The sequence below is a fragment of the Nelumbo nucifera genome, chromosome 4 (assembly GCF_055504915.1).
Source record: "Nelumbo nucifera cultivar China Antique chromosome 4, China Antique-T2T, whole genome shotgun sequence".
Classification (NCBI taxonomy): domain Eukaryota; kingdom Viridiplantae; phylum Streptophyta; class Magnoliopsida; order Proteales; family Nelumbonaceae; genus Nelumbo; species Nelumbo nucifera.
Window position 1 is genome coordinate 81,771,898 of NC_142652.1, and position 26,415 is coordinate 81,798,312.

Sequence of the window (26,415 nt, forward strand, 5' to 3'; positions counted from 1 at the left end):
AGTTTAGAAGAGATCAAGGAGGCTGTATTTTCTATGGATAGAACAAAAGCCCCAGGGTTGGATGGGTTCACAATGGCTTTTTATCAGGACTGTTGGGACATTTTGAAAGATGATCTTTTGCAGGTATTTGAGGAGTTTTACAGGAGAGGAATTGTCAATCCGGGTGTGAACTCCACATTTATAGCCTTAATTCCAAAAAAGAAAGATGCTTCCCACCCGAAGGATTTTAGGCCAATTGGCTTGGTTAATAGCTTGTATAAGATCATTGCAAAAGTGTTGTCTTTGAGGCTGAAGAAGGTTTTGCCAAATATCATTGCACACTACCAAGGAGCTTTCGTGAATGGAAGACAAATTACTGATTAGATTTTAATTGCCAATGAGAGTGTGGAGAACTTTAAGAGGGATAAGAAGAAGGGAGTGGTTTGTAAGTTGGACTTGGAAAAGGCTTATGACTTGGTGAATTGGGAATTTTTGAGGAAAGTTTTGACTAAATTTGGGTTCGGGGCTAGATGGTGTAAGTGGATTATGGGTTGTGTCCAGAATTGTCATTACTCAGTGCTAGTGAATGGGACAGTGGTAGACTTCTTTCCAGCCAGTAGAGGTATAAGACAAGGAGACCCCCTTTCTCCTTTCTTATTCATTCTAATTGCGGAGGTTTTGGGGAAATTGATTCACAGAGCAGATTCTAGGGGGCTCATTAGAGGCTAGAGAGTTGGGAGGGCGGAAACCCCTCTTACTCACTTGCAGTTTGTTGACGACACGATTATGTTTTGTGAAGGCAGTAATGTGAGCTTTATTAGGAATTTGAAGTCGGTGATACAACTGTTTGAGCAAATATCCAACTTGAAAGTTAACCTTGGGAAAAGTTGTGTTGTGGGGGTGAATTTGGAGGAGGGAGAGATCAGGGAGAGTGCTGAAGTGTTGGGGTGTGAAGTTTCGGGTTGGCCTTTGAACTACTTAGGGTTGCCTTTAGGGGATAATCCCATGAGAGAGAGCTTTTGGAACCCGGTGGTGGAAAGGTTCGAAAAAAGACTGGTGTCATGGAAAAAGAACTACCTCTCTCTTGGTGGGAGAATTACTCTTATTAAGGCCACACTTGCTAATTTACCTATCTTTTTCCTATCGGTGTTTAAAATCCCAGTGAAGGTTGCTAATAGATTGGAGAAGTTAATGAGAGATTTCCTGTGGGAACCGGGAGAGGAAAAGAAGGATCATAGAGTGAGCTAGGAGATAGTTTGTAGGAGTAAGACATGTGGTGGCTTGGGGCTTGGGAATATTAGGAGAAGGAATATGACTCTGTTGGGAAAGTGGTTGTGGAGATTCCCCTTGGAGAAGGAGAAGCTTTGGGCTAGAATAGTGGCAAGTATTCATGGGCTGGAGCATAATGAATGGGACGCTGGAATCAGAGCTAGGACCACAAGCAATTCTCCTTGGAAAGCCATTCATGACCTACTACCAGTTTTCTCTCCTAATATCATGTATGATTTGAATTCCGGTAACTCCATAAAATTTTGGGAACAAACTTGGGTGGGGAGTGCCCCTCTAAAGGATCTGTTTCCTTTGTTTGCTCTTTCTGATTTGAAAAATGAGCCAATCTCGTCTTTTACCACCCCGTCCTCTTCCATTTCTGGGATTGGGTGGAACTTGGGTCTAAGAAGGGATTTGAGGGACTCAGACTTTGACATTATTTTCAGCCTTATTGCAATTCTTGATAACGTTGTCTTAGACCCCACTAGGGCGGATTCTAGAATTTGGACACCTTCTCCCAATGGAATTTTTACTTGTGCTTCTTTCTTCAAAGTCTTAAGTCAGTCCACCAGTCCTACCTTCCCTCCTTTTCCTATCGATGAGGTTTGGTGCAGAGCAATACCTCCTAGGGTTGGTAGTTTTTGTTGGGAAGCCTATCTAGAAAGAATCAACACTGGTGATTTACTCCAAAAGAAGAGACCCAATACTTGTTTGTCACCTCAGTGGTGTGTTCTTTGTAAAGCGGATGGGGAGACTGGTTTTCACCTACTGTTGTCTTGCCATTTTGCGAGGTCAATTTGGAAATGGGCTTTGTCCCTATTTGGTTGTAGTTGGAACCCCCCATCAGACTTGCAAGGCCTTTTTTTCCCTTCTTTTTTCAGGTGGCGGATAAAAAGGGGAAGGACAATGTGGAGAGGACTAAGGGCTGCAGTATGTTGGACACTTTGGGAAGAAAGAAACTCCAGGATATTCTCAGAAGCTCAGAGAGGAGAAGCAGACCTGAGGGCTATCATTCATATTAGGGCGGTACAGTGGCTGAAATCTTTGGAGCTTTTCACAGATTACACTGTGGATGACATGTTGAGGAAGTGGGGTGAAATTGCAAGTTGCACACAAACTAAGTCAGTAATGAGTGTGGCTTGGACCCCTCCACCTAGTGGATTCGTGAAACTAAACTTTGATGGGTGTAGCAGGGGAAATCCGGGACAATCGAGGATTGGGGGTGTTTTTAGGGATGAAAATGGGGTCATTTCTGCCATGTTCTCAAGCCCAATTGGAGTGGGTGACTCCCTTAGAGCTGAGATCTTTGCAGTTATGGAAGGAGTCCAAAAAGCTAAGGAGTTGAACATCAGGAAACTCTTAATTGAAGGGGATTCAGAGGTGGTGATAGGGTGGCTGATTAAAGATCACAATGGCTTATGGAAGTACAATAATGAGAGGAGAAAATTCAAGTGGCTGGTGCGGGAGATGGAAGTTAAGATACGTTGGGTTAAAAGATCGGCTAATTCCCTAGCTGACGGTTTAGCTAAACAAGGGGCAGAAAGGGATTCACTTTTTGGGGCCAAGTTGTAACTTTAGTGTGTTTTCTTTCTTTTCTCTTTCTTTTTTTTCCTTTTCTTGAGGTTCTTTGTTGCTCTTGGAAGATAAGCGTGTTTGTCTTCCTATTGTAAATCTTCTATTGATGAATTAATGAAAGTGTTATTGATAAAAAAAAAGTTCTCAAATTAGGCTTGGGGAGCTTGTTTTAGACCATATAGAGACTTCTTCAGTCTGCCGACAAGAAAGGGATCACTATAGTACCCATGAGGAGGTTTCATATACATTGTCTCCTTTAATTGATTATAAAGGAAACCATTCTTCATATCTAACTGATAAATGGACCAAGAATGTGCAATTAACAAAGCTAAAAGAATACAAATTGTAGTAATCTTGGCAACTGGGGCAAATGTCTCTTCATAATCAATACCATATTCCTGCTTATACCTTTGGGCAACAAAACTAGCTTTGTATCGGTCTAGTGAGCCATCAAATTGTAGACCCATGTACTCCTAATAATAGAGGCACTAGAGGGTGTTGGTACAAGATCTCAAGCGTCATTCTCATGCAAAGCATGAATCTTTGCATCCATAGCTTCTTTCTAGTGAGGGCTGCTACTGGCTTGCTGGTAGGTACAAGGAATATTTGTAAAGGATAAGATAACAGACAAGGAGCTATGGTTCGAAGGGAAGCCATAGCGGTCAGGGGGTCTAGAAATGCGAGTAGAATGACAAAGAGGAACAGAAACATGAGGAATATCACTTACGGACATAGTAGTGGGATGATCTGAACCTGCAGGAAGGAGGGTTGCAACCGCAGTAATTGGAGCAGACAACCGCTTGCAAGAGAAGACAAGATCTTTCACAGTTGCTGAAGAGGAGGTATCTTGTGAATCAAAGTCATACAAGATAGAAACTGATGGAGCAAGTAATCTAGCAACCCCAACAATGAAAGATAGATCAAGAAAAACAACATTACAAAAGATATGGATACGATAGACAGATAGATCATAACACGAAAATCTCATGTAGTCAGAACTACAACCTACAAAGACACACATAGCAGACTGAATCCGAAGCCCAGAAATGAAACAAACAAGCAGTTCTAAAGCAATTTCAATCAAAACAGTAGCAAGAATATCTCAGCACGACCAAAGAAAGCAGCAGGTCTTCAAGAGATTTTTCTAGAGTCAAGCCAAACACAGCATATTCTAATAGTGACGGTCTAGAAAAAAGAAACTTTCAGGCCTTTTGAACTATGTAAAGGGATCAGAACCTTTCAAAACTGAATGGAGTACCAACCTGACTAAGAAGAAGGGTGCTGAACCCTAGGGCGATGCAAAATCTGGAAGACCAATCTGATTGGAACAGCCAATTAAAGAAGAACAGGAAAAACCCAATCTGACTTGCAATTTTCCAGAATAATAGGGTTTAGTTTATGCCGATTGAAGCAGTCTCCAAAAAGTCCCTCAATGAGGAACTCTAGAACAAGTCTGAAAGTTCACATAGAGCCCTTCAAACTGGAATAAAATCTTCAATCACAAGCTGGAGAATAAGGCCTGCTCTGATACCATGACAGTCTTCTCAGTTGTACTAGTCAAAGAGAGAACAGAACAAAGCTAAAGGGGTGTCCAAAATAGTTCGACCTCCACCCCCAAAGAGCCCTTTATATTATATATTTACAATTGCAAGAAAAGCCCTTATAGGGCTGAAAAGGAAAAAGAATAAAAGGACAAAAATATGATACAATACAACAGGACTATAATAATAATATACATCAACATTCTCCACAATTTCATTATTTCTTAATTGCTTAGTTGCAATCTAATCCTGATTAGAGGTCCATCTATCTCCATGGTCATTTCTTTCTGGTAGACTGGGTCCTAAACATACAAGTGTGTGCACACAAAGTCGTCATCATCATCATCTAAGCCTTATCCCATCTATATGGGGTCAGCTATGTGAATCCTGTTTATCTACCATCTTTTCTCTCTTTTAATTTGTGTTGTGACTTTGTTTCCACTAAACGAAAAGGAATGGTCATTTTGATCATTGATTTTTTTTTTTTTTTGTGATTGCTAATAGTGAACCTGCTTAAGAAAGAAGGTTTGGTTTATGCCACCACAAGTCTGAGAGGCTGAAACCAACACATAATGGATAAAACAAAAGAAAAAGGAACTCAAGAGCCACACAGTTGAACTTTCCCACTCTACAACACTACTCTAGGATATTTTCCCTAGCAAGATTATTTGTCCATGGAATTGATCAATCTCAGGATCTTGAATAAGATGTTTGACCTGGAAATATAAAAGTATAAAACATTTCTCTCTAATGTTATGAGATGTCTCCAACTATATATCCGGATACTTTTGCATGGGTTCCGTATCACTTTGGATACTTCAATTTACTATATATTTTCTCCAGCACCTTGTCTTGTTCATTGCTGTATCTGGGTATCATAGATCTGCATGGAACTATATTGTAGAATCCATCCAATGGTGACAATTGGGTCTCTTTTTTCTGGTGATGATCTGTTGGCAAAATTTTCATTAAAATCAAGAAGAATAGAATACAAGTGTCCTCTCTCTAGAGGTCAATGGAAAAGAGTAGAAAGCTGCCATAAGACGAGAAAATGCATGCATACAGCTTGAAGAGAACAATCTATTGCTAGGGATGGATGGGTTGTTTGTTTCCTCTTTTTTTTTTAAAAAATTTATGTGTCCGTGTTGGGGGGGGAGGATTGGGTGGCAGGGGCAAGTTCCTAATACAAATTACTCCTTTGCACTCCACCCTTGGAAAGACTACAAGGGACTTCACTGACCTTAGAGTCTATTTTAGCAAGGTGTTCATTTTGGCTGCCATTGCTTTAGCCCTTTTGGTATTATGCAGTGTTTTAAAAGCGCAAGGCACAAAAAAGTCGTAGGGGTCAATTTGCGCCTGAGGTGCAAGGCGCAAGGTGAGACATGTGCCTTTTTAAGCAAGGCACAAAAAATTAAAAAAAATATTAAACATAATATTAATAAAATATAAACTTAAATTTTAAAATTAATGTTATAAAAAACCTATTATCTAAAATTAAAATACATAAATATAACATATAAAGCATAATTCAAATGAGAATTTAAAAATAAAATAAAATATACAAAACATTTTCAAGCATATAAAACCCACAATCTCTTTTTTTCTCAATTGCATTACTTCAGGTAGCTAATGTGATGTAAAACATATTAAATTCCTGATTCTACAAGTTGCCTTTGTGCCATGCCCCTCGAGGCAAGCCCAACTGGAGCTTCAAGAATCCCCTATTTGGTAATGTTCATTCATTCATCCTAATAAAATATCTTCTTAAAAAGCAATTAAAACTATAAAATCATTATTTTTGTGTGAGAACTAAGACTTTAAGACCTAACGTGGACTTGTTTGGGCTTGCCTCGAGGGGTGTTGCACGGAGGTCTAGGGGCGGAGCCCCCGGCCCAGCCGCTAGACACAAAAAAACCAAAAAAGCTTCAAATTTTCAAAAGGCACACGCTTAGTGCGCCTTTTGAAAGGGATGTGCCTAGGACCTGGGCGAGGCACCTACCCTAAAATGTGCCTCGCCTGTGCACCTAGGCATGCTTGAATCATTGGTATTATGGTATGGTAAGGTCTTTGGAGGAAGTCCATATCCACCCTATGATAACTAAGGAATTTCCTTCTATCTCAATGCACTTGAAGTTCACAGGTAATATTAATTCATTGTAGTAGGGATAGTAGCTTTGCTCTACTAGAATCCTTACTCTAGTAAGCCTAAAGAAACCCACATGATCTCTATCTACTTGAGCTCTTGAAGGTTCTATTAGCAAACACCCATTGGGCCCCGAAGGGGATGGTCCAAGTGTGTTGATACTGTTGTGAATGGTCTGAAAATTTCACATCTCTAAACTCATTCTTGTTGGGGATCTAATAATGATCCTAAACATATATACCCTGTTAGTGAATACCTGAAACCCTGCTCCTCTCAGATACTCCACAGAATGGCAAAATTTGTGTATCCCCACAAAATCATACCTCTCCCCATGGGAAGAGAAAGAAACTAGTCTTGGACAAAAGTCAAGCATCACAAGAAGGGTGTCATTGAGATCTATCAAAATAAATAATATAAAAAGAAGGGTGTCATTGTATACCAAATTGGGGGCATAAAGTAAAGTGGTTTCATATCCTAATGTTAGGAGACACATTTGGATAGCTTTCATACTTGGAAGGTTTTGGGAGCTTTGGTTTCAAAAGTAGGGGTGGGTTCGAGTCTAGCTGAGCTGAATATCTAGCTATTCAAGCTCGGCTCGCCAAAATAATGTTAGGCTCACGCTTGAGCTCGAATTCGGCTTGGCTCAAAATCCCGTGCGTTCGAGCTTGATTGTGAGCCAAGCTTCTTGTAAAAATAAAAAATTATTTATTATCATACATATAAAAAAATAAAAACATTATATATATAATATTTATTAATATACATAAAAAGCAAAAAATATTATTATACATATAAATTATTTCTTAATATATTAGGCTGAATTAGGCTCGTGAGCCTCACGAGCTGAGCTTTATTGGGCTCAAGTTTGGCTTGATTAGCAAACAAGCCTATATATTGGCTCGAGTTCAGCTCGAAGCTTGGTTAAACTGAGCCGAATCGAGCTTTTCACAAGCTGAGCTCGAATAGCTCGTGAAATGCTTGATTCGTTTCCACCCCTATTTGGAAGACACTTGTTTAATCATAAATATGAGATCATTGATATGATCTTTCTCTTTAGATATGTCTTCTTGCTCATTTCTAGAAATGATGTTAGAATTTGGGGTTTTGTACCTTATGGTGTATTTTCTCTTCTTTTTTTTGTCAAATTGTGTTCCCATTCTTCTCCCCCTAGCAATTTTTTTTCGATCATTAACAGAAACTTTTTTATTATTTTTTTATCAGCAACACAGAAAAAAATTCATTAATTACGTGAGAAACATGATTACAACAAGAAGTTGTGAAAGGAACCAGCTATAGAAACTGTCCCAATTCAGTACTACATTTGAGCCCAAACATATGTGTTCTATGTACCCCTTGCTTGGCTAAGCTATCTGCCAATCTATTAGCAGTTCTCCTCACCCATTTCACTTGGTTTAACATGCCCTGTGACAGCCATTTGAGTTTTCTGAATTCATTCCTCAAATGCCATGCCACCCCTTCCCCTTTAACCAGCCACTTAATCACAGTTTTAGAATCTCCCTCAATAATCAGCCTTCTAATACCCAGCTCTTTTGCCTTCTCAACCCCAAAAACTGCAGCCAAAAACTCTGATCTTGCCACATCACCCTGCTCCACAGGGCCAGAGTATAAAGCAGTTATGTTCCCCTCTTCATCCCTAATGACTCCCCCAATACCTGAGGGCCCTGGGTTACCCAAACAACTCCCATCAAAATTCAGTTTCTTCCAACCATTTATTGGAGGAGACCAAACCTCAATAGATATTTGTCTTGTAGTTGGGGATGCAGCGATGGTACCCCAAGCTCTGAAGAAATCTTCAATCTTGAAATCCGAAAACAGCTTCAAACTTTTTGCCCAATGAGCTACCCTCAATGTTATAGTTTCAACCAAAGCTTCCTTGCTTCATTCCTTCTCTTCAAAAATTCTTGCATTTCTTTCCTCCCACACAGTCCAAATTAGTGCTGCTCTAGTGCATCTCCACAAGGTCCTACCCCTCTTTTTTGTACAGCTAATGCTAGTAGGGGTAAATAAACCCTCCAACCTATCAGGAGAAGACCACCTGCATCCAAAGAGAGAAGTAAACCAATCCCAAAGAAAGCTAATAAATGGACAAGAGATAAGAAAATGAATCGCAGTCTCACCATTCAACTTGCAAAGAACACACCAGTTGGGGGACAAACACCAGTTTGGTCTCTTCCTTTGAAGTAAATCAAAGGTATTAATGCTTCCATGAAACACTTCCCAGCAGAAGGCGCTAATTTGAGGGGGAATGGGAGAACACCGGACTTCCTTAACTGGGAAAGAATAGGAAGAAGAGGTAGCAACCAAAGAATGAAAGGACTTACAAGAGAAATCCCCCACAGAATTAGGGCCCTATATTCTAGAATCTGAGCCACTTTCACACAAGAAAACCGAAGTCAACAAACTCAAAAGATCAGTCATCATAGAAAGTTTAGATTCTCTAAGGTTTCTAATGAAGCCAAAATACCAATTCAATCCTGTAGAGAAGTGATGCTGAGTAAGGAAGTCAGAGATGGGCCTACCCTTAAACCTGGAAATATCAAAGAGAGAAGGGAATTTAATACCCAAGGGGTATCCCCAATCGGCCAATCCACACATCCTCCCAAAACCTGATTTTTTGACCAGTGGACAAGTCATACCTGATATGATGTAAGAAGGTAGGATGACAATCATGGATGGCCTTCCATGGGGCAACCAAGGTAGCTCTACGAAGACATCCTGCATCCCACCCATTGCTTGATATGCCATGAATACTCGCCACAACCTTGTGCCATAACTTCTCATTTTCATTAGGAAACCTCCATAACCATTTGCTGAGTAAAGCTTGATTCTTCATCTTAACATTACCAATTTCCAACGCACCTTCTGTTTTCAATTTTACCACTTTTTCCCATTTGACCAAGTGGTCCTTTTTTCCCCTCGGCTCCCAGAGAAAATCCCTCATAAGTTTTTCAATTTTCCTCACTATCTCCTGTGGCATCCTAAACATTGACATGTAGTACACTGGAAGGTTTGCTAAGGTAGACTTAATAAGGATTAACCTTCCCCCCCCCCATTGAGATATAATTCCTCTTCCACTTAGCTAATCTCTTCTCAACCCTTTCCACCACTGGGGCCCAAAAACTATCTGATCTAGGGTTATCTCCTAGAGGTAAGCCTAAGTATTTCATATGCCACTCACCTTTCTCACAACCTAAGGAGTTTGCCAAGCTCCTCAAGAGTTCCTCATTGATATTTTTTTTGATAAATAGTTCCTCATCGATATTGATTCCAACCATTAAGCTCTTAGACCAGTTAATCCTTAAATTAGACATTCTCTCAAAAAGTTTCACCACCAACTTCAAATTTCCACCCCCTCTCTACAATCTCCATCACAGAAAATCAGAATATCGTCTGCAAACTGCAAATAAGTGACCAAAACATTCTCTCTCCCTACAGACCAACCCCTAAAAAATTGCAGGCAATTTGCTCTTGAGGTTTGCATAGTACTTCAGCTGCCAAAGTGAACAAAAAGGAGAAAGAGGGTCACCTTGTCTAAGTTCCCTAAAGCCCTCAAAGAAATTATACACCGTCCCATTAATAATAATTGACTAGTGAGTAGACCGCAGGCAACCCTTAATCCATTTACACCACAGCTCTCCAAATCCACACCCCCTCATAATATCAATTAAGAAGTTCCAGTCCACCAAGTCATAGGCTTTTTCCAAATCCAATTTGACAGTCACTCCCCTTCTCTTTAATCTTTTTTGAGCCTCGACACATTCATTAGCAATAAGAATTTGGTAAATGGTCTGCCCGTCCTGCACAAAGGCCCCTTGGGACTATGAAATCAATGGGGGGATCACTTTCTTAATCCTCAAAGACAATACTTTTTCTATAACCTTATAAATGCTTGTGACTAGACTGATAGGTTTAAAGTCTCCGGGCTGTATAGCATTGTTCGTCTTTGGAATCAACGCTAAAAAAGTAGAATTTATCCCCGCACTGATTACCCCCTTTTATGGAAATCACAGAAGACTTTGAAAAGATCCATCTTTGATTATACCCCAACAATCTTGATAGGACGCCATGGTGAATCCATCAGGCCCAGGGGCTTTTGATCTATTCATAGAGAAAATTGCTTCCTTGATCTCTTCCTCTCCAAAAAATGCAGTTGATCCTCACCCAAAGTCTCCCCCTCCAACGCTTCAACCAGCCACTTTTCATTTAAGGCCTTCTATAGATAGATCTGAAATGCTCCGAGAAAGCCTCTGCAATCTCTGTCTACTTTGTAACCTCACTCTTCCCCACCATTAGTGGGCTAATCCAGCTCTTCCTTCTCCTTCCATTTGCAATGCATGGAAAAATTTTGTATTACCATCCCCATCTTTGATCCACCTCTCCCTTGATTTTTGCTTCCAACTTATTTCCTCTCTTAACAGAATTTCCCCTAGCTCCTTTTTTAGAGACCATCTCAACTCCCTATCACCGTCATCAAGAGAACCCACCACTTTGCTATCAATCGCCTCAATTTTGGGAGACCAGATCAACTTTTTTCTCCTCCAATCTTCCAAATTTCTCCCTATTCCACTCTCTAATCTCCTTCACCAATTGAAGTTTTTTTAGGAAATTTTGGCCCTCCCATAATGAAGATTGATCCAAGCTATTCCACCAAACTTTGACCTTCTCTTCGAAATCCGAATGAGTAAGCCACATGTTTTCAAACCTAAAAGGAATTGGGCCGCCATCATCACTCCTCTGAAACAAACAAATAGTCCAGAGATCTGATGTAATTCTAGGTAGAGTTCTCCCAGCTAGGCCAGTCCATTGTTCTTCCCTATCTAGAGAGACTAAGAACCTGTCAAGCATAGATAAGATGGGGTTTTCTTAGATAAGTTTCTCCACTTCATTTACATAGTTTTCAAGGCGCCAAGGCGAGGCTGGGCGTTAGGGGGGTGCCTTGTCGCCTAGTCACCTAGGTGATGGATTTTTTTATATAGAAAACATAGATCCTAGGGTAGTTCCATAGGTACCATAGCCATATTTCCTTAATAATTATTCATAATTTTCATAAGAAAAGTATAGAGTTCATGTTAAAGTATAGAAAATGTGTTGATTAGAAAAAATTTTAAGTTCTTCCTTACTTATTGGTTCACGTTTTAAAGTCTTTGAGGGTTCAATACAGCATTTAGCAATGTTTGTATTGATTACATCCTAACAAATAAGAAAATAATAAAAACAAATTAGTATATAAACACACAAAATGAATATTTTAGTTTAATAGTGCCTATTTTATAATTATAATGTCAAAAAATAAAGACTAAAAAAGTATTTTACAATACATAGTACAAAACTGCTTGGCGATTAGGCGAGGCGAGACCTCTTGTACCCCAAATGCTCCTGATCCATCTTCTGCCCAGCTCCTGAACTTTTGTTTCTTGCAAGAGGACCACATCTGGTTTCTCCTTTCTGAGAGCCTCTCTGATCAGTCTTCTTTTTTTCTCACTCCCTAACCCTCTCACATTCCAACTTAGGATCTTCATACCTCCTCTGCACCTGAACCCAAAAAAGAGAACTTAACCTAACAGCCTTCCCCACTACCTAACAGCCTTCCCCACTTCTACCCCTCCTTTTATTGCTTTCCTTATCATAGTCAATCTCACTTACCAGCTTTTCAACTTCGCTCTTCTTCCTTCTTCTATTCTTCTCCTTTCTTGAGTAGACCTAAAGGTTTTTCAAAGACGGTCCTCTTCTTTTTCCTCCTATGCAAAGCTCTATTTTTCACATAATCTTTCCTAGTTTATTGGTCTCTTTCTTCAGATACACACTCTCTTGTTTGGTCTCCCCACAACCTCTGTTCCCTCTCTTCTCCTTCTAACTCCGGAGCGTTCGGAGTTTTTAAACCACCTTTCTGCTCTTTCTCTACCCTCCCTGTCTCTCCCAGGTCTTATGTTTCCAAATCACTTCCAGGCTCTGTGGCAGGCAGATTGAAAGCATCATTTTTGGCCTTTGAGATAAGGCTGGATCTACAGACACAGGGGAGGACACAGTTTCAGCAAACTTAGTATAAGTTTTTGAAGGAATAACAGAACGAGACACATTTGAAGGAAACACAGAAGGGTAGAGAACTCCCTGTTCACTGCTTTCGCAAGTCCCTCCCAAAACAATCTCAAGCTGGTCAGACCCCTGTAAAGGTGAGAATTGTGCAGCTTCTTTTGAGAAATGGGTTTGTGTTGCTTTGTTTTGCATCCAGTTGCAACCCATGCCCTCAGCTCCTTGAACCTCCTTACATCTCAAAGTGGGACAGTCTAATTTTTCTTCCTTAGTTATAGGCAAGACCTTTCCGTAGTTAATAGCATCCTCACCAACCTCAACCTCCTTCACCAAAGCTGTAGGCAAGTCCTTTTGCAAATAAGATCTCCATTCCCAGATCTTCATCTTCCAGTCCTTCTGCTCGCCTTAGTCGAATTAAGGCTTCCTATGCTCGAGGGTTGGTAGAACTCTTCATCCCCCTCCAACTGTACATAATCCCAATCACTATCTGTATCAGTCTCCTCTTTTTCTTTCCTGTCAAATTTTGGTTTTGGACGATCTGGTTTGGTAGAGTTCTTTCCTGCTACAGACTTCCACACTAACCTTGTTGTCGTCCAAACACCTGACGTTTGAGAAGTTCCAGCTGAGAGCTTGGCCTTCGAGCAGACCTCTGCACCTTTCTAGGCTTCAAAGGCACCCAGCGAACTAATCAATGGGGACTATGATAGGTTCTGCTTACCGTCCCCCATCGACTTCAAAGAACAGGGCACGTGACTCACTAAAGAATCACGACGCACCTTATCTCCAAGGACCGGGCCCATGCCCCCAATTAAACCGGACCGGACTGGACCATCTTGCTTAGGCCGCTCTAGAACCAGCCCCTTTAAACTTGGCGCCCTTTTAATTGGCTTGTTGGACACGCCACCTTCTGAAATAGCTTCTGCATAAGTTTTCACAGGTGCCGTCCGATTCTTGTTATCAAGGGTCCTATTTTCATTAAAAGGGAAAACTTGTAGCAGCTCTTTTCTCCCCATCAGCGATTGAGATTCCACTTCGAGACACCTGTTTAAAACCTCCTTTGACCTATTCGATTCCACGTGACACCTATCCTCCAAGCCATTCCTCCCGGCCAACACACCCCGCCACATGTCACCCAACCATCCACCTCACCTTCACCGTCTTCCTTTCTCCTCCCTTCCCAAAAAGACACTTCAACTTCCAAAGCGAGCCACACCTTATACCACACACCTCCAGATTGAATGTTTAACAATCTTGCTATCTGCTCCGGCAAACCTCCAACCACTTCTAACTTTACAGCAGTCAGGTTCTTGACATTGAAAGCCAACAGCAGACCTCCCAACACAAGAGCACATTTATGAAAAATGGTTTCCTTCCAATAAATGGAAAGGCAGACCACATAAGTTGAGGATGAAGGCGCCACTGAAGGTCGGAATCTCATTTGACAAGGGGCACCACCTGTTTAACCCCACTACACCCTCTCTGGTCTCAACATTTGAAACTTCCAAAACCAAACTTCCGACATCCAACAGAGCTTTATCCCCTGCAAAAGGTTTAAAGAGAACCACTCTGTTTATTGCAAGCTTCTCTGTCACATCTTCCAAAATATGTTCCCAAATTGGGGATTCTTTTTTGAAGTGATCACATATCTCCTCTCCCATTCTTCTTTAGCACCTTCTACAGAAGGTTTTGCTTCTGTAGCTGAGAACCAGACAGACTCAACAAGATCTGTTTTAATCTCCTTTTGAGACCCTACTGTCTCCTGACTGCTAACATCCCCTGTTTTCTTGATCGCCGAGTCCTTCGCAAATGTAATAGAATCCCCAACAGATCTGTTAATTGAAATACTCAAATCATCTGATAAAGTCAAGAACTGTTGGAAGGCATCTGCTCTCTAATTCCACCCTAGTCTCCTTTTACCCTCAGGGATGCAAACCAACCTTTTCTTGCCAGGATTAAAAAACTCAGCCAGTTGCACATATGCACCACTCCTATTCTCCAGAATTTCATCCCAGCAAGTGGTATCGCCTTCCCTGTAAGGCTGTAACTATCTTTCCAGTTTACCTTCCATTGAGAGTGTATAGCTCCTTCGATGAAGCCTTTGAACCACAGTACAGCTTTCCCTTTAAGCAAAACAGTCGCCTTCGATTGCTCAACGAACTTCAGGACAGACCCATGTCTGGTTCTTACCTCTTCCAGAACAAAGTTTTTGGCCTCAACTTTGATTTTCTTCCTCCAGACATTTGCTCGAACAAAACTCCTCCCAAAGTCCATCCCGCTTCAAACTTTATAGTCCCATTGTATTGTATATCATATTCTTGTTCTTTTATTCTTTTTCCTTTTCAGCCCTATAAGGGCTTTCTTGTAATTGTACATAATATATAATATAAAGGGCTCTTTGGGGTGGGGGTTGAACTATACTGGACACCCCTTTAACTTTGCTTTGTTCTCTCTTTGTCTAGTATAACTGAGAAGATTGCCTAGAATGGTTTCAAAACATTCTCATATGCCATATCATTGAGCATACTAGTTATTCAAACTTTGGCTGAACTATACATATCAAATTGGTTCATGCTCAAATAGTGAGAAGCTCAGTCAAATTTGTTGTTGAAAAAGCAAATTCAAAAAAGACCAAAATCTTGGCATAGCAAGGCTAACCTAACAAATTTATACGCCCTGTATTATATTTAACGTACTTTATTACAATCAATAAATTTATATTGTTACCTATCAGGGAAAAATCTTAAAAGATTATGAAACAAGCCTAGATATTGTTTACTTAGCCTAAGGGTGACGGTGAACCTTATCATTTACAAGTACACAAATAGATCTTTAGCGGTATTCCAGAGAATGAAGTAAAACGTTAGAACTTCGTACCTTTATTGTGCGGTCTGCGGAGCCAGTACAGAACCATGTATTGCTAGGATTAAATGCAATAGATCTAACCCATCCTAAATGGCCACTAATGACCTGCACAAGTTAATGGAAAGAATGTCAATAAGCGATTACATACCCCCCACCCTGAAAACACACACATAATGAGAAGCAACAAGGAACACGAGATGTAAAATAAAGGTGCTTGCTGAACTCGGAGGAGCTCATATAGCTAAAAATCTTTAAGCAATAGCATTGCTAAACCCAGGAAAATATTGGCATCTCTCTAAATGCACAACACATAGATATCAAGGGAGTTGGATGCTATTGCAGATAGGTTAGCTAGATCAGGTGTAGATCTACCACCTCTGCATTATGAAAGCCCAATGCCATATTAAATTTTTCATCGGAGGATTGAGCTGTATAGTCATCTATTTTTGCACCAACTCAACAAATACTGTGAGAAGTGTCATTGGGAGCAATCTATCAATATTATGGATATCTATGACCCTTAAACCCAAATGGTTGCAGTTAATTCATCTTGGAAACTCTTTACTTTGAAATCAGTTGTTTCAAATTTTCAATCCATGTCTCCATAAATTGAAACACAAAACATTGAAACAACATTGATAAATTCTTTTCTTCCTTCCATATCATACACCAAAAACTTACAGATTTCATAAACCATACACCAAAAAGCATAATTGATAAATTCTTGTCTCTTGGGATATCAAGATTGGGCTTTGGCCTTGAAAGATTTTAACACTTCTAAAAGAAGGAATTCTGTTTTCAATTCATTGGCCTTTGTAATCAGACTAGGATTAAAGAAACAAGAGGCGAACAGAGAGAGAGATTGGAGAAGAAGACTATGGGAGTGGTGGCACCTACTTTCTTATTGTATTAGGGTGATATAAACATTAAGTAAAAAGACTATTATGCCCCTGTGCCATATGCTACATGACTTACAGCCATTTTGGTTGTAGAGGGTATGTGGTACACTGTAAAGCTTTTTCAAGAACTTTAGTTATCCCCATTTTTTACATCCATACAAGTACACTAATTCATTAACATAGTTTTTGTCCTACTTACAAAAATAACAGAAATATCAAATGTACAATAGGAAAAGGATATCATCTAATAACAGGTTTTTACAAATGGATAGTAATTACTATGAGATAATATGGTGAAATTTGGCAATTATTATTTATAAGAAAAGGCTTACCCTGTAGTTCTTCCATGGAGGATGCCATACAGGACGTGGCCATTTGCTTGGAATCCTTTCAATTAAAGCAGAAGTTGATGGATTCCTGATGACACAACAAATCAAGAAAAATTAACAACCATATCTTAGTATCTCAGTGAGAGAAGTATAGAAAAGCAACAAAATATACTTCAACAAAAGGAAAAAAAAAAAAAACTATGCAGCAAATGGAAAGGTCATTGATGCATATAGGTGTCCGTATGTTATCCAATCTGACAAAAATATAGTGTGAAGCAGATAATTGTCTAGAAAACATGGATATTTTAGGAAATGAACAATAACACATTTTACTTTGCAATTGAAACCAGTGTTTCTTTACAATCCTTCATAACTCTAGCCAAACAATAAAGGAGTTACAAATAATCATACTGGTGGCTATCTTTCATGTAAGCTAAATTATCAAAAGAAAAGAAAAGAAAAACTTTCATGTAAGCTAACAAAAGTTACTCGTTTTTTCCTTTTGGGTTGAAGAGAAGTAAAAGAAAACAAAAATATGCATCTAATGCATGAAAAGGGTGCTATTTGGTAAAATAACAGAAAGGAGCATTGTGAATACCTTTCAGATGTCCCAGGAACAGAGGCAAGGACCCCAGCAGTGCTTATATCTGGAAGACCTGCATCATTTCTGGCAAACATAAAACTAGTCAGCAACCACTCCAGTCAAGTGCCGGATCATCGCACATAAATAAATTGGTTTCATGCTGAGCCTACCAGGAATTTAAAGATAATATAGAATAGTGTTTAATTGACAAGAAAAACAGACATACGCTCTCTTTAGTTGCACGGATGGACCAACAACCAAAGAATTTTGAGCCCCTCCTGACTGCAGATCTCTAGAATCTTCAGGTCCTGAACATCATATTGCCAAAAAATCCTAAATTACCAGAAAAGCAATGAAAAATGAACCCTCAAACAACATTTTCTAAGCTAGCCCTTAGAAATGGTCCCAAGTATCCAGCAAGAAGGAAACAATTTACAGTCTGTAGCTCCGGCTGGATCTCCAAGATAAGAATTATGCACTGAGCATGATTCTAGAGCATAATAAGATGGAAACTGAAAGAGGTCCTAAATTATTAAGTAGTCAATTTAAAATAAAACTAAAACAGCTCCTATCTAAAACTAGAAAAATAGAACTTCTATCTAAAATAAAACCACAACAATTAACAGATAATAAAACCAACTGCCCTAAGACAAAGACTTGAACTAATAATAAGAGGGCATGTTGGTCACATGGTAATTTTGATCTTAAGTCAAACAGAAGTGATAAGAGTGCTAATTTCCAAATGCAAATTTGTTAAATATCATTACTGAAAATCTCAAATGAACCAATATTAAATATCATTTGGAAAATGCAGAATACCTAGTTATCAAGGTGTTGCCTAGGTGACAAGGTGTTTTCTGGGTGGCAGTTTTTACACCACACATGCATGTTAGGATTTAGGAATCCTCTTAGACAAAGAAATAAGGCAGACACCTTATCATATGTGGTATATTGTATTATGTTTTATTTGTTGTCTACGATACATCAGTTCATTTCTTTGTACTGAAATATTGTTCATTATTTATTTGCTCGAATTATCACAGCAATAATTCTGTGTTTGGATTCAATGTACTTTTACCTTGCTCATTTTTTCGATTCAATGTGTTGTAATACCTGTTTGTTTGGATTCATTATACTATCGATCTGTTTCTTTGCTTATTTTCCTAAATTCTTGAAAGGCTGACCACAGAAATCCATGCAAACAAATAACCAAAGTGCCTTCAAGCACTCCACAATTCAAGCCTGTGAAATTTTCAGTGTGTTTGTCCATCTCTGATTTGTATTACTTCAAGTAGCTTGTGTGATGTTAGATGCCTTGTATTCCTAATCCTAGGCCCCTTGAGGCAAATCCAAACAAGCCCATGTGGGGGGTTTGGAGGCAATGACACTGAACCAAATTTTTGGTCCTAAATATAATTTATGTTTTTCGTAGCAGTTCATTCTATTTTATGATTAGGGATCATAGATCAGTTGCATCGTTGTTGCATCTTTAGTAGAAACTTTGTTATTTAAGATCCTGTCTGCAACAACTAGGGCTTCAGGTATTCAAAAGTTTTTTTTTTCTTTTAAAAATTATGAGACCATTACCAGTGCATAAGCACAAATAAAAGGTAATTTAGAAGTTAATAGGTCATTACAAAGGTGTGAAAAAACATAAAAATAAGTAACCAAAAAAGAAAACTCATAAAAGGCATGTATCTGGACCAAGGCACAAGGCCCACAAGCACATGCCTAGGTGAACCAGGTCAGTGCCTTTCGAAAGGAGTTGCACCTAAGTTGAAGCAAGGCAAATGCCTTAAGATATGCCTTGCCTTTGCACCTAGGTGTGCCTGGGGCATATCTCTTAAAATACTGGATATAAATATGTAAAATAAAATGAATAAATTTCAAGTTTTCCCAAGATGAACATAACAAAATAAGCAAAATGAAATTACTAAAACCTTGATCTTCTCTCAATATCTTAGTTTGCAATAACTATCTTTTGACTGTTCCTATAGCATTACCACATAATCAGCACATGAGCTTTTACTAGCAATGACAGAAGAAAAGTAGGGATGCAAACAGATCAGATTGGATTCGAATCAGGGTATATCCGATCCGATCCGATAGTACATATCTGAGATCTGATCGGATCTCACAAATGGTGATTTGAATCTGAATCCGCTAAGGATGTCAGATATCCAAATCTGATCCAATCCAATTTACATTCTGAAAATTTTAATAAATTATTAAAAAGAAAAAAAAAACATTACAGTTTATATAAAGAAAAACAAAAAATATAAGTATTTTTCAACTATTTTCATCATATATATTATCTTTTTATAAAAAAAATTACAAAAAATGTAATATAAATATATTTATAAATAAGTATGTTAATATATACATGTATATTTATAAGTAAATATGTTTATAAATATATACATATATATAGGTTGGATCGGATCGGAGGTGATCCGAATTCGATCCAATTTTCAATTGGATCCTATTATCTGACCCAATCCGATCCAAAAATCCAACAGAGGGTTATCTCAATCCGAGAAAAATAGGATCGGCTTCGGATTGGATCATGATTCGATCCATTTCCACCCCTAAAGAAAAGGGTGCTGAAAATTGATGAGAAGTTGTATCAATGGTAAAGTAAAATAGGGAAGGAAAAATATTTTGAAATCTTGTGTTCTTTGTTTTACTTTTAAGCCCCCCTGGATCATGGCTGACCAATCAACCAATGTTCCAGATTTATATACTCACCGAACTTATAAATTAACCTCAAATTAGAAATATTAAAGAAACTAATAATAATAAATTATGCAAGAACAATCTAATACCTGGAAGAGCCAATACTTCAGAAAGAGCAGAAGCTTGATCTTTTGGAGCTGAATTGACTTGACTCGCAAGCTGGCTTGGCAAGTTTCTGATTGCCCCATATTCAGCATGTATCTTTGATTTGCACCAAACACCATATAAAAAAGTTACAAGGCAGATCACAGTTCAACGAAAGAGAAGCATTTCACAGAGGAAAGAAAACAAAATTGTAATAAACAAGAAACAAGAGGAACAAGAACATAAAGGTAATATCAAGGAACAAGAACAAGAACAAAATTGTAATAAACAAGAACCCTTGGCAGGGACAGGGAGAGCACTCCCTGGCTCCCCCCACCTCGGAGGTCCCCGCTTTGTGTGTGTGTGTGTGTCTTAAATTTGTGTAAATATTCTAAAACTATGATTGGATGTGCTTGAATATATTTCAATATGTTTGAATATATTTGGATCTATTTTGATAGGATTGTAATTGTAACTATTTTATTCAAAAAAAAGGAATGAAATGGAATAAAAAATAAGATGAATCTGACAGCATAAAAAGTGGCAAGGAGTGGGGATCCCCGACCAATCCTTGTTGAGATTGGGATGGGGAAAACCTTGTCCCCATTGGCGGGGACAAAGATGGGGATTTTCCTAGGGATGGTGATGGGGAGTAGCTCCCTGTCCCCCCTGCCCCATTGCCATTCCTATTGCCTTCATCTTATTTAGCATCTCTTTCACTTCATTTATTGTAATTTTATGAAGGCTCATGTTATTTATAACACTATTAGTATGATTAATATCTCCCTCCACTAATACCCTCTACATGTTGTTCATTTAATAATTTTGCAAAATAGTTTTTCCATCTTTCTTTGACTTCCTCATCTTTTATCAAAACTCTTTGATATTCATCTTTAATACACCTAACAAGATTTAAACCATTACCTTTCCTTTCTCTCATCCTTGCTAGTCTATAAATTCCCTTTTCTCACTCTTTAGTGTGCCTGGTTTATGATAGATCTCATCGTAGGCCTTAAATTTAACTCCATTTACTCTCTTTTTTAGCTTTGTTCTTTTCCAAGTCTTATCTATTTTTAGATTTTTGCCGATCTTTGTAACACGCTTGTTTTAACCCGAATATGTTTTTAACCTCTTCATTTCACCACCAAGTTTTTTTAGCACTTTTCCATTTCCCTTTAGATTCTCCTACAACATAAGAAAACCAAGGGCTATATTAACAAAGAGACAAACAAAGAAATATTTCATTCTAACATTTAAAATAATATATCATGAAAGGACACATTAATGCTCCAAGGAGTAAATAGAGCAAGAATAGACACCTTTCTTTTTCTCTAAACTTCTAGAGAGTAGAGAATATCCACCAACACCTACCCAACAACAAAGATCTAATATCAAGCATTCAAGCTCTTCCAAGCCACAGCCAACATAGTTACCATTCTTAAGGATTTTACTTGAGAAATATAAGAAAGCAATACCTACCAAAAATAAAGCTAATTCTCAAACCAATGAAACAAAGGCTCTAGCACAGTGATTATCTGTTGTATTGTACATTACTTCACACATTCATTCTGAACCTCTGCTAGTAATTTGAGAACAAGAAAGCTCCCCATTCAAAATATTAAAAAAAAATCACAAAACTACATTTTGTTCCTGAAAAGAAAAGCATAGTCAAAGAAGTTTTCATCATTCAATAACTTTATTTCCAATCTCCCACAAGCGGTTTAAACAATTCTCTCGTGTACATCTTTTTTGTCATTTAATGAAGTTTGAAGTTACTTGCTTCAAAAGAAAATAACAACAGACTATGGCTGTGTATGACATGCATTGCTAACATGGTAGACATGCCACTATTGTATTTTACTACGATGTTCTCCACCTTCTGATAACTTAATTTCATTGATTAGTTATCCCCTTACAGCATTATCACGCCATTCCAACTTCATCCACATCTATTTCATCCTAAACCTAAGCTCCGCTGGTTTTATCTGAAATGTTTCTGGTCTTCCCAATCAACTTGGTTCAGGCAAGTATGTTTCTCTGAAAAAGAAATTAAGATTGACCATGCCAACAACACTAGTGTACCTCCACAGAAACCCCTTATAACTTATGAGGGCGTTTGTACTACTGGCATTGGATAAGTTTATCAGTTTCACCCAAGACACTTCATGCCAAAGCAACCAAATTGTTGGTGTTACATTTCCTAAAAGTCCATCTTCATAAAAAAAAACCACACATCATCTATCTTAACTCCAATATGAATTCCATAATCACATAACATAATTGCAAGCCTATAAGATTATAATAACAAATGATGTATGGATCTTAATACAGGAAAAAAAAGTCTGCTCAGGGCTTCAACACCCTATGCAAAATGAGGGGATTGTTCAATATAAATGTTCTAATCAAGGAAAACAATACAAGTCATTTGTAAATTTATTCACAGGTCACGATCTTCATGTTTGACTATGTCTAATATGACCTCCCTAATCATGAATTGTGAGTCGGTGCTCTATTGGCATAAATCAATTCAAAGTTGCCCTTAACCATGGACATGGAAAATGTAAGCGCATGCTAATGATGGCCATCAAGCATCAATATGTATTTCAGCAGGGTCCCAACTCTATTGGAAGTCAAAACAGTTGTAACTTTGATTCTCTATTATCTTGCTATTTGTTGCAAAAATTGGGATAAGGATTACCCTCATGTCTCTTATGAATTATGATCTACTTGATCTGGCCCCTTCATGTTCAGATGATGGTTCCAACCAGCCTCTTTGGTTTACTAGGGCAACAAACCAGTATGTACTGCCTTGACATGCCTATATCAATTTTATACCGCAAATAAAGGTCATTAGTCATTACCCAAATACACGGTGTTAGATGGTCCTAGTTATTCGGGGTGTTGGGTGGTGGACCTGATATAGACCTGATCTTTGGCATCTTTTGCACAAAGTGGTTGCTCTCAGACCAACACAAGTTCTCATGCTTGTCAGACTGAGATTTTACCTTTGCACCAAACAATGTATTGTCCCCCTGCACATCAACAGTCTTGCTCGATGGCGAAAAATCAGGAAAAAAACTAACTATAACACTGTTAATTACACACCCAATGTTAACTATTACCTTGAGGGTTCTGCATGTTCCTCGAACCAGACTCTCATTCAGAAGAATGTGATATATATACCCCACAAAACTCATGACAAATAGTAATTGTCGCAGTTCTAGCTTGGGGATTGTGTGCTATAAACCATTTCAACGAAGATAAAAAAGGATTTAAATCGAAAGGTTTGCTCCGCATGTGAATTAACTAATCATAGCTAAATAATTTCAGAATAAAAACATTGGCACTCATAGAAACTAATGAAGTGGAAACCAGTTTAAGATGATACTGACCTTGTAGCTAATCCGCAACTTCTTACTGTGCCACATGCATACGAGGTAAAATAGAAAGATTAGAATACTATAACAACCAAATAATACTGAGAATGGAAACAGACGACAAAAAAAATCAAATTATACTGAGAATTGGTTCAAATAGAAGAACTTCATGGAAGCAAGAAAACAACTAAAGTAGGGGTTCCCTGGAGAAGTTTGGAAATATAATAGAGAGAAAAAAATAAAGCATGGATACCTCTCAGGATCGGGAGGGGCGAAGTGGCCATGTATGGGGGAGAAGAGATCGAGTGCTCGTTTTAATGACTTGAAGCTGAGTTTCTTCAAGGACTGTGGCTCGACAGGCTCCATCTCCGACGTCGGCCCCGGCATCTCTTTCCCTCTCTATTTTACTTTCGGCTGACTAAAGAGGGCGTGGCCAGAATGCTAACCAAAATAGAGGGGACTAGGGGAGGGCCGACAGTGTGCAAACTGTACCGGGTTAACTCGGACCCAACTCGAAAAAAATAAAGTGAGATTGGGTTGGTTGAATGTCGGGTTGACGTTGAAAAATACGAACCCGGCCTAACTTCCGCTTGAGACCAGCTGACCAGGGAAACCGACTCAACAATATACCGGATAGACACGATATGCCATGCACGTATCCAATCAAAACTCATCAAGTGGGTGTTTGACATCGATGTTGTTTTTTGAGAAAACAGCGTCATATCAGAAAAAAACGGTGCTTCGGAAAGTGGCCTCTTATTTGATACCGTTTTTTCAAAACAAATATTGCTTTATACCACATATTGGAAATCAGGAAAGTGTAGTCTAAAGTAATACCAAATTTGATATTTTCTCAAAAACAGCTCATTGTTGCTAGCAGTGCAATGATATAGCATCAATGTGGCATTATCTTAGACATTAGATAATATGACCAATATTGAAAACGGTTCTACTATGGTACCAAACAAAACCAATGTTGTTTTCCTATAAAACATCCTATGTGATAGCACTGCTTCCAAACAAAAAATAAACATTATTTTTTTAGAAAACAGTGCTTACAACTTACACATGCCCAACACCGTTTTTATGAAAAAATGGTACAATGTTCAAACACCAATGCCAAATACCTACCAAATTTCATACTTTTTAAGTCAAACAAAGCATCAAATTCGGGTTCTCTTTGGTCAAAGTTATTCTACTATCATGTTGCATCATGGCTATCATTATGTAGGGATTTGGGATTATAAATTAATTCCACCTCATAAATTTTTATATGTTTGTACAAGTAGTAAGTGACAAGTGAGGGAATTTATTACAATACAAGAGATTCTATAGCATAGGTGGGGGCTCGAAACAATTTATTAAAAAACGATAAAAATTTGTGATGAATAGCAAACCATAAATTCCCTCTTTATCGTACTCTAAATGACTAACTCATTGATTGATTTAAAGATTTAAATATTTAGATAATTACCATTTGCAAGTATTAACATTATATGGTGCTATTAAAATATTTTAATTTAATTCAGGGAAATATATTTAAACATATCTTGAATTTTCATAAATTGACTTAAACATACCCTAAGATTTTTAAATAGATTCAAATATACCTTGTGCGCTGATCCTATTAGACTAAAACGTACCTCCATTAGTGAAACAACTCATTTAATAATTTTCAAATCCTATTTTACCCTTTCAGATAGGGAAAGGAAGAAAGATAAGTGAGATGGAAGAAGAAGAAAATTAAGCCATTTCTAGATTAAAATGCACCAATACAACCCCTTTCATCATATTGGGGTGCATCAATATTTTGAACCTTGTGGAAGTAATGATGTCAATAGCTTGGGTTAAACGAAACTTCACCTTTTTAAACTGATATTATCATATTGGATTTGGCATTTGAGGCACCCTGGAGTAGGTTTTTAAAAACAAACATGAAGCCTATGTTGATTTGTTTTCCTTATAGGCTGGTCAGCCCATGATAGTGTTAGACAGTTTATGTATGCCCTTAGCTTCAATCTAATTTGATGTACTTTTGTTATTTAGTGGAAATAAATAAAGTGCATGTTTGATTCATGTTGTTTGGTTTAATTCTGTGTAAAACCCTAAAACTGGACAATTGTAGAGACTCGTGTTAGTTTTAAATGTTCACAGCCGTTGGATAAGTCTAGGGAGATTTATCCTGCCAAGGCTGATGCTGGTGTGCCACCAAGTGTTGGGATGGCCTGTCTCAGCCATCAAAGTAAAAACCGAGGCACATGCAGTATGGGATTACTTGAATCCTTGAACCGGACCAGATTTCTAGTCTTGCCCTGGACCTTGGAGATAGATGGGCAAAACTGGAAAGTTACACCTAACCCCTAGACTCGATTATGACACTTCACTAGGTGCTGGATCAGGCTGCCTTTGATATGCCAATCAGTGAGATCCTTAGTGGGGATCAAAACCTGGGTATGTTGGGGCAGTTTGAGAATTCATCTGAGTGGGTGGTCATAGTGACAGAATCAGCCACTTTGTCGGACAAAGGGTAATGATCGGGAATGCACTCTCTCTAATGGAAACCAAACTACCGGCAGTTGATTTCAATTGTTGGAATTTTGTTTTGCAAAATTAATATATTTACATATATATGTACGATTTCAAAATGTTTGCAAATGGTTTTAATTCCCGGGATCCATGTGAGAGGAGAGTGCGGCACTGTTCCTTGCAGTCGAGGGAGAGGTCCTCTCTTGTCGGGCAGTGCTTGATCATTAAGGGCTGAGAGGTTAAGTGTAAAACCATTTAGGATAATACCTGATGGGCTAATCTTGCACCTGCCCACAGTCCCTGGGTTTTTATAAGATGGCTTGGCCCAGGGACCACTTAATGTAAGTGTTGGGCCCATAGGGTCCATACAATGGACTCAAGGGGTTCATTGAGTTTTTCAGTGAATTCGGCTGGGCCTTGTATTAAAGGCCAGGCCGAACCCATGTGGCTGGTGTGTAGAT

General features: G+C 38.5%; 1 protein-coding gene across 1 annotated transcript in view; it reads right to left on the reverse strand.

Moving 5' to 3' along the window:
* LOC104606179 (protein pleiotropic regulatory locus 1) overlaps nucleotides 1–23,890 on the reverse strand; it is a 49,092-nt gene extending 25,202 nt beyond the window's left edge. Inside the window, exons 1-7 of the mRNA XM_010271262.3 lie at nucleotides 23,682–23,890; nucleotides 23,444–23,468; nucleotides 20,057–20,168; nucleotides 17,458–17,539; nucleotides 17,247–17,315; nucleotides 16,652–16,736; nucleotides 15,433–15,525 (exon numbers count right to left, since the gene is read on the reverse strand). Of these exons, the coding sequence (XP_010269564.1) occupies nucleotides 15,433–15,525; nucleotides 16,652–16,736; nucleotides 17,247–17,315; nucleotides 17,458–17,539; nucleotides 20,057–20,168; nucleotides 23,444–23,468; nucleotides 23,682–23,815 (600 nt within the window). The 5' untranslated portion in view covers nucleotides 23,816–23,890. The remainder of the gene's footprint in view (nucleotides 1–15,432; nucleotides 15,526–16,651; nucleotides 16,737–17,246; nucleotides 17,316–17,457; nucleotides 17,540–20,056; nucleotides 20,169–23,443; nucleotides 23,469–23,681) is intronic.
* Between the last annotated feature and the right edge of the window lie 2,525 nt (nucleotides 23,891–26,415).